The sequence below is a fragment of the Aptenodytes patagonicus genome, chromosome 22, assembly GCF_965638725.1.
Source record: "Aptenodytes patagonicus chromosome 22, bAptPat1.pri.cur, whole genome shotgun sequence".
NCBI lineage: Eukaryota > Metazoa > Chordata > Aves > Sphenisciformes > Spheniscidae > Aptenodytes > Aptenodytes patagonicus.
The window spans coordinates 3,748,772-3,756,988 of record NC_134970.1 but is presented as its reverse complement, the minus strand read 5'-3'; the positions used below and the strand labels follow the sequence as shown (position 1 = coordinate 3,756,988).

Sequence of the window (8,217 nt, the reverse complement as noted above, 5' to 3'; positions counted from 1 at the left end):
ACGTGAATCGTGAGTGGAGAGGGAGGACGGCTGTGGGCGTGGGTGCAAATGCATGGGCTGCGGCGTGGGGCTGCTCACGGGAGCATGCACGCTGGCAGGAGGGGGATGCGTGTGCATGTGTGTGTGCAGAGCAGGCACAGGCAGCGAGCTCCCCTTATGTTTTTGTGCTGGAGAATAAAATCTCCATATTTTGTGATCGGGGCGTGAATCATGCGCTCCCGAGTGTGCATTCACTCACTGCCTCCCCGGGCAAGTCAGCCCTGTCTCCCGGGGGAGCTGAGCACCACAAAAGCAGGGGGGCTTGTTTCTTCTCTCTGCGAATAGCCGCCGTGCTGCCCTGGGAGCGGGACCTGGGCCGGCAGCGTGGGAAGCTCTCCCCTTGCCGTGCGTGTTGTGGGGTCACAGGGAAGGCTGGAAACCCCTCGTTAGTGGGGGCTGAGCGGGGCTGCTGGGGTGGGCACGAAAGGGCTCCCCAGCATGATACGTGCTGATCTTCCCAGTGCTGGGGAAGGAGCTGTGGGCCCACTGGGGAGCAGCTGGATATGGCGAGAGGCAGTTTGGAGCAGGATGAGTTGCTGCTCTAATCAAGCCCCCTTGCAGCTGGTGACCCCCCCACCCCACTTGTGGGTGTCTGAGCAGGGACCTCTCCTGCTGTGAGGGTTTGCACCAACTCTTCGGGCGATGCCATCCATGCAGGCATTTGCTACGGCTGCTGAAGTGCCGCTGCCTCTGGGGACAAGGGAAGAACTGGGCATGAGGACGGACACCAGCTCCTTCTCTAGGGCAGCAAAACAGCAGCCCTGGGGACACCACTGCCCTGGGGACCCCCGCCAGCCCCAGCCCAGCCCAGGCTTTTGCTCTGCAGCAATTTCCACCGTGCTGGGCTGCCGGGCAGGAGCTGCCCCCCCATCTCCCCCAGAGCTGGAGCAGAAAGTGCCATCCGAAGGCCAGGTCCCCTCCAGCCCCGCTGGACCAAAGCCCCTGCTCCCCAGGGGGGTGGGGGGACTCAGCCGCTGGCCCTGGACAAGCGCCTGCAGCCCCTCCAAGGAGCGGAGGTACTGGTTCAGCTGTAATCCTCCCCCCCCCCCCCCAGCTGCCACATCGCTTCCATCACGGTGGCTGCCGAGCCGCCTAATGAGGGGCTTAACGAAGATTAGCGGCGGTCCTTTGCTCTGCTCCGTGCAGAGCGGGGCTGGGGCTGCCCTGGCAGGGGGGATGCCGTGGGTTGGGGGCGAGGGGGCTGTGGGTGCGTGGACAAGGCCCGTGCCCGCTGGTGGGGGGCTGCCAGGGTGTCCCCACCTGCCCAGCAAGCACCGGCAGATGGGTGCGACGTCTCGGGTGGGTGAGCGTGTGGGCTGCGATCTGCCTGCGAGAGAGAAGAACATTTTTACAGCAGTGGGTGGCTGTGTGTGCAAAGGCTGCCCAGCGCTGCGAGGAGCCCGTGGGGCTGTTGTGCACACCCTGCCCATCCTGGGGTGTCCCAACCCCACAGGACACGTCCCTGGCAATGACATCCCTCCCCCAAGGATGAAGCAGGGCCATGGCCCCCGAGCTGAGCCCTACATAGGGGGTATCAAGCAGCCCCCCCTGCCCCAGGGCGCATGGGTGCACACAGGGGGAGATGGGGACGTCTCCCATCCTACTCTGGTGGGGGGAGCAGCGCTGCCCCCCCCATCCATGTCAGCTCCCCCTCCCCAAACCACCCCCACGTTTCCAAAGCAACAGTGTGCAGAGGGGTGAGCAGCGCTGAGCCCTGCGGGAGGCGAGGGGGGCGGATGAGCCAGATATCACCAGCCATGTGGCTGCTGGGGTGGGCCTGTGCAGACCCCTAAACCCTGGGGAGCAGCGGGTCCCCCCACACCCTCCCCAGGGCTGGGATGCTCACCAGACCCCGGGGTCCCACCCGATTGAAACCTAGATCAGCAAGGGGGGGCTGCACCTGCTGCTTTGCCATTCCTGCACCCCTGAGGACGGCCACAGCTGGAAATCGCTCTGTGGCTTGGCAGGACCTGGGCTTGTTGGGGCAGGGATATCCCAGCAGCTGGCTCTGTCCCCTCTGCCCAGGGCTGTGTCCCCCCATCATCCATGGGGACACCAGGGCAGGGAGCACAGCAAGCTCCCCATCCCATCCCACCCCATCCTGTCCCCCACAGCCCCAGACGCAAGCCTGGGCTGTTGGAGGACAGCCACCATTGGGGCTGGCTCACCCCTGGGGACAATATAATGTCCCAGTGGGGGGCTGCCAGCTTGATTGGCCGCATCCTGCCTCTCCCCTCAGCAGCAGCCGTGCCAGGCCCCTCTGTGCAGCCCCCCCTCCTCTCCATGCATTAAAAGCCCAGCAGCCCTTCTCCAGCCAGCGCACCAGCCCACGGGAGCAGAACGGGGCTCTCCCACGCTGAGGAGGAGGGGAAAGGGGGTACGTCCATGCTGCCTTCTTTCTGCTCCTCCAGCGCTGAGCAGAGCCCCGCTGGGCTGGGGTGAGCTGCAGGGCTGGGAGGGTCGGGGGCTGGCAATGTGTGCGGGGGGCTCACTGCACTTGTAAAGGTTTGATCTGTGGGAAACGGGCAGAAATTAGGGAGCAGCATCCTCAGTCTGGGGTGCAAAAACTCCAGGTTGGGTCATTGCTTTTGCATTTGGTTTGGGAGAGACGCGTGGGAGGCTGCTGGGTGCCAGGCCCCTCCGCCTGCTCTGCTGTGGGTGCACACGTGGGCGTGCAGCCTGCTGGGTGGGTGATGCTGCAGCACAGGGTGCACGGTGGGTGCTGGGGACCCATGTGCAGGGACCAACTTCAGGTGGGAGAGAGCTCCCTTTAGGAATGGACCCCGGTGGGTTTGGATGGGGGGCTGCCAGGCGCACCCTGCCCGGGCTGCAGAGCTGGGGGTGTCCCCGTGCAGGCAGCCCCTGTGCTCAGGGTCGAGTCACAGGTACCCTGTGGCCTCCGGTCCCCCCGGCACTGGCTTGCCCAGGATGCTGGAGGCTGAGAAGCAGCATCTCAGGGCTTTGGACCTGGCTGTAGGAGCAAGGGGGACCAAAGGGGAGAGCAGCAGAGTGCCAGGACTCCTGGGGTCATTTCTGCTTGGCTGCTGGATTTATTGGGCCAGCAACCAGCTTCACCCACTGCCTTGAGGGGCTGGAGCAGGACCCTGACCCCCTTATCACCTCCCGGCCCCCTCACTTACCTCCTCGGGGCTGGGAAAGCCGGGAAGCGAGGGCAGCCCGGCACGGCCACGGGGCCTCTCCTGCACAGCCGCCCAGCCGAGCGTGAAATGGGCTGAAAAGAAAAGGGATGGCGTAATGTTCCCGGGGCCGGGGGCAGAGGCTGTTCGTCCCCCGCAGTGGCTGCAGTCCCCACCACGGCTGCAGAGCGGGGCTGGCTGCGGCCGGCGGGCCAGTCCTGCCTTCCCGTCCCTCTTTGCTTTCACCGCTTTGCAACCATTTCAGGGCACCTGGCCCCATCCTGCCCTGCATTGCTGGCCCTGTCGGAGCCCTGCGCCCCCCGGGACCACGGTCCCCAGTGCTGCCCTCGGAGCGGTGACCCTGGCCGGCTGCAGGATGCGGACCCTGGCCTGGCTGGGCATCGCCAGCCTGTGTCTGGGGGCAGCTTGGGCTCTCCCAGCCCAGGAGGAGAGAGGGAAGGTAGAGAATCCAAAAGCTGATCTTGCACTCTATGAAAACCTGGACCTGGACAACTACGACCTGACATTGGACAACTATGGTGAGATCCTTGACCTGAGCAACTATGAGGAGCTCTACGACTACAGTGACCTTGCTCCGAAGGTGAGGGGGATGCAGGAGAGCACCCGGTGCGCGGGGCAGGTCTTCCCTGGGTGCATCCCGAGAAAGGGGCTTCGTCCAAGGGACGGATGGGGCACAGCTGGAGAACCAGCCCCTTGCACAACCCTACGAGCCCTGGTGACTCTTCCACCACTCTTGCTGGTGGCAGGAAAGTCTTTACCCGACCCCGACCTCTGCCGGCTTCCTTGTCCCCTGCCAGCGCCTGGCCAGAGCATCGCTGCAGGAAGCCGGGACATGAGGCTTCCTGCATCCCTCCGGGCAAACAGGGAGGGGGGTTCTGAAACCCTGAGCTAGGAGAGCTCTCCAAGGAGGAGCTGGCTTTTCAATAAGGCCTACCCAGTGCCCTTGACCAGTGCCTCCTGCGCTGGAGGGGAGCGGGAGGACTCGCTTGGCCACCTCAGCCCTCACGCCCAGGCTGTGTTTGCAGATTGAGGTTGGCACCCTGGCTCCTCGCCCCAAGAACCCCGCGGCTGTCCCAAACCCGGGCACCACGGCTGAAACCCTGAAGCTGCAGCCTCCGACCACTGCCGGCCCCGTCCGCCCAGCGCCCGTCCCCCCGCAGGGTGAGTGCGGACCCCTGGGTGCAGCACAAAGGTGCAGCCGACGGGGTTTGGTTCCCATGGGATGCAGTCACATGTCCCAGGGATGGCAGGGCTGGAGCTCTGGAGAAAAGGCAGCAAACCCTTTTGCCACCAGCAGACAGCAGCAGTTATTTGCTCTGCCCGGGGCATTGGGGGTGCGTCTTATCACACAGCAGGCAGGAGGGCTGCAGCGAGACATTTCTGGGAAACAAGAGTTCCAGCAAAGCAGCAACATTTTAATGAGCAGAGGCATTGCAACAGTCGGACAGAGTAGCAATTAGATTAGTGACAATTAAAATCCTGTAGCGAGGGATAAATATCTTTATTCATTTTCTGTCACTCTGGACTGGGACAAATTAAGTAGGAGGCAAAGGGAAATTGTTGCCTTGCTGCTTTGAACTCCCCCACTAATGGATGCTGAGCCTCGCGGGCGCTGGGGGAGAGGAGAGGGAGCACGTGCACGGGGGGGACACAGCTTTACCCCTCCTGCCCCCCCTGCCCGGCGTGCCGGGACCCTCACGCAACCGAGACAGATGTTTTGCTCGATGCAAAACTGTTTGCTTTTGTTCTGTTTCCTTCTGTGGAAAAACTAAGGGGGCCAAGTGAGCCCTGGGTGTAACGCTGCTGTGTTTGGCAAGCTTACATCTCCCCCTCTTCCCGCGGGAGGTATTTGGCCCTGAGCAGCTTAATTTATTAGCAGCTCTTTTGGCTGGGAGTTTCTGGCCCTTCCCTTGACGAGGTGCTGGGGCTGTGACAGCTCCGGGTGCTAAAGACTTTGTGTACCCACAGCATGGGCAGGCGTGGGCACGTCCTCCCATCTCCCTGCATGCTGGGGTACTTTGGGCGGGGGGCGGGGGAGCCGTGCCATGCCATGCCATGCCATGCCAAGGGTTGCCTCTGCACCCCCAGGCCTGCCCAGCTGCCTGCTCTGCCTGTGCATCGGAACCTCCGTCTACTGTGACGATGCCGACCTGGAGCACATCCCGCTGCTGCCGCCGGAGACCACCTACCTCTACGCCCGCTTCAACCGCATTGGCACAATCCGGGCCGGCGATTTCACAGGGCTGAGTACGTCGAGGCAAGGGAGGGGTCAGGCTCTGCAATGGGGCACAGGGGGAATAAGCAGTTCTGCATGGGTCCCTGTTCATCCCCTCCCTCCTCTCCCACCAGAGAAGCTGAAGCGAATAGACCTGACCAGCAATTTCATCTCCTGGGCGGACGTGGATGCCTTCCGCCTGCTCCCCAGCCTGCAGGAGCTCATCCTGCCCGAGAACAGGCTGACGGCACTGCCCGAGCTGCCCCGCAGCATCGTCCGGCTGGATGCCCGTCTCAACAGGATCCCCAGCACCGGCCTCCAGCCCGAAGCTTTCCGGGTGGGTGCTGGAGCTGCCCAGCACCCGGTGGATGAATCCAGGCTGGTTTTAGCCCAAACCTGCCATGCCAAGGGGTAACAGGGATGGTGCAGAGGGCCAGAGCGGGGCTCGGAGCAGGGAGGTTTATCTCTCCCCTCTTCCCGCAGGACCTGAAGCAGCTGCAGTTTCTCCATCTGTCCGATAACCAGCTGGACTATATCCCGGTGCCCCTGCCCGAGAGCCTGCGCTCCCTGCACCTCCAGGTGAGATGAGCCTGGACCCAGGCTTGTCTGTACCTGAGTCTAGCAGAGCCCACCACCACCTCCTCCTCTTCCTCCTCCTCCCCATCCCTTTGAAACTGATTTTGCCCTTTGCCTCCCTGGCCAGAACAACAACATCCAGACCATGCATGAGGACACGTTTTGCAACAGCCAAGACCACAGCCAGATCCGCAGGGCGCTGGAGGACATCCGCCTCGACGGCAACCCCATCAACCTCAGCCTCTTCCCCAACGCCTATTTCTGCCTGCCCCGCCTGCCCACAGGCCGCTTCTTCTGAGCCCCAACGCTGGGAAACAAGGGCGAGCATTCCTGGACCCACCATGCCCCCACCCCAGAGCCCCTCGGACCCTGCTGCCCCACGGAAAATGTGGGGTTAAGGCAGATGCATTTAACCCCGGTGTGAGCTGAGCCTCCGTGTAGGGGTGAACTCAGTTCTGGGGCAAACGGAGCAGGGGAGGGGCAGCTCTAATAAAATGAAGACTTCAAAAATGCATTCAGTGTCTTATTCTCAACAGCGAGAGCAGCAGAAAGCCCTTGCCCAGCCCAGCAGCTGCTTTGTGAACGATGCTGGTTTGCAAAGACGGGGACTTCCCTGTGTCCCACTTCTTTCCCAATTCCCTCCCAGGGCCTTGGGAAGACCCCCACCATGTCTGCTTTCAGGGTTTCCTGGACAGGGATCAGGAGGTACATTGCTCCAGAGAGGCGATGCTTTGGCCACATCAGGTTTGACTTGCGTGATCAGGCTGTCCCCTCAGCTGTCCCCCGGTCCATCAGGTGGGTCTGTGTGGCTCCGGAGGAGTGTTGCACGCCCAGGTGTGAGCTGTGGCCACAGCTGGGCTGTCCCCGTGTGCTCCAAAAGAGGATGCAATAGGAAACCTCAGCACAGGGCAACTGGAGTCCTCCATCACCTCACCCCAGACCCGCTGCAGCCCCTGCTCTGCAGGGACCCTGACCCCCACTGGGACTGGGAGCTGTCCTGGTACCAGGTGGGGTCTCCAGCATGGGCTCTGCCTGGAGGGAGGGTGTCCCTGGGTTCGGGTCTGCTTCAGCTGCAGAGAAAGGCTGGAGCAGAGCTTGCGAGCCAAACGGCCCTGGGTCCAGCAGGAAAGAATCACTCAGAGGTAGTTAAAATACCTTGTATCATCCCAGCTTTCAACACCTGAAAAGAGCTGTCCAGTGGTGAGATATTTAAATATAATGTATTCATCCTCTATATTTTTATACACATGTAGCAAACACGCATGCTGTGAGAGGGATGACACATCCCCGGAGAATCCAAAATCCTGAACTGAAACCACTGAGCTCAGCCCACATCCTCCAGGCCCAGGGAGGCAAACTAAGGCAGCTGGAGAAAACCTCGCAAGAAGATCCAGCTTCTCATCTACGGGCACGCTGCAAACGCCGCTGGGCACTGGTGCCTGCAAGCCTGCCTCATCGGCACAGCACGGGCACGAGTGTGCTGGCAGCCGGTGGCACAGAGCATGTGTGTGCGTGTGCACCACTTCTCTTCCCTTGCCTTTCTTTTCCATGCAAAGCCCAACTCAGACATGGATTATGTTGATCCAAAAGCCAGGGCCCTTCATAAACGGGAATTCAGAGCCATTCCAGCCTTTCCTTTCAGGCTAGATCTAAAATGCTAGGATTTATTACCACTGTTGTCATGTCATCCTTGAAACAACTGTTATCTGTCTATCCCCTGTCTGTCCATCCCCCTATCTCTCCTCCTTCCCCATCCATCCTTCTGACACCTTCGCACTGTCCTTTACCCCCGGTGATCTCATCTGCTCCCGTGGGATGAACTATTGCTGTGAGCCAGGCTCAGCTCCAGGAGTTGGCCAACTTTTCCCAACGGCGAGCCCCGGTCCTTCGCGTTCGTCCCACTAGATGGCAAGGCAGAGTGTTTGGAAATGCCTGACCTTAACTTCGGACTGCAAACTCACTCTGCAGTTTACCTTCCTTCTGGGGTGGTTTTATCATCTCATGGGCATGCCCACGCAGCTGGGGAATAGCTCAGGTGCTCGGTGTTGGCCGAGGAAGGATTAAAAGGAGCTGCAGAGGGGAAGAGAAGGGTTTGCTTCGTGGGGGAGGAGAGCAAGGTAGGTGGAGGGACGTCTGGGGGAGATGGGGCTGCTGGCTTTGCAGAAACTCAAACTTTTCTAAGAGCAATGGGGTGGCTCTGGGGGGCTTTGCTGGGGAGAGCTGAGATTC

General features: G+C 61.4%; 1 protein-coding gene across 1 annotated transcript; it reads left to right on the top strand.

Annotated features, from left to right (window-relative positions):
- Positions 1-3,531: 3,531 nt before the first annotated feature.
- On the top strand, positions 3,532-6,464 carry OPTC (opticin). Its single transcript, XM_076357983.1, has 6 exons — positions 3,532-3,777; positions 4,223-4,358; positions 5,286-5,444; positions 5,547-5,749; positions 5,896-5,991; positions 6,116-6,464. The coding sequence occupies exons 1-6, from the start codon at positions 3,553-3,555 to the stop codon at positions 6,284-6,286; spliced, it is 990 nt and encodes a 329-aa protein (XP_076214098.1). The 5' UTR covers positions 3,532-3,552; the 3' UTR covers positions 6,287-6,464.
- The last annotated feature ends 1,753 nt before the right edge of the window (positions 6,465-8,217 follow it).

What these genes read in the sequence shown, in the direction of transcription:
- OPTC (XM_076357983.1), top strand. Translation starts at nt 3,553, where the DNA reads ATGCGGACCCTGGCCTGGCTGGGCATCGCCAGCCTGTGTCTGGGGGCA. An exon ending in AGCGCCCGTCCCCCCGCAGG is followed by an intron (nt 4,359 to 5,285) that starts GTGAGTGCGGAC and finishes CTGCACCCCCAG; the next exon opens with GCCTGCCCAGCTGCCTGCTC. An exon ending in CGGCGATTTCACAGGGCTGA is followed by an intron (nt 5,445 to 5,546) that starts GTACGTCGAGGC and finishes CTCTCCCACCAG; the next exon opens with AGAAGCTGAAGCGAATAGAC.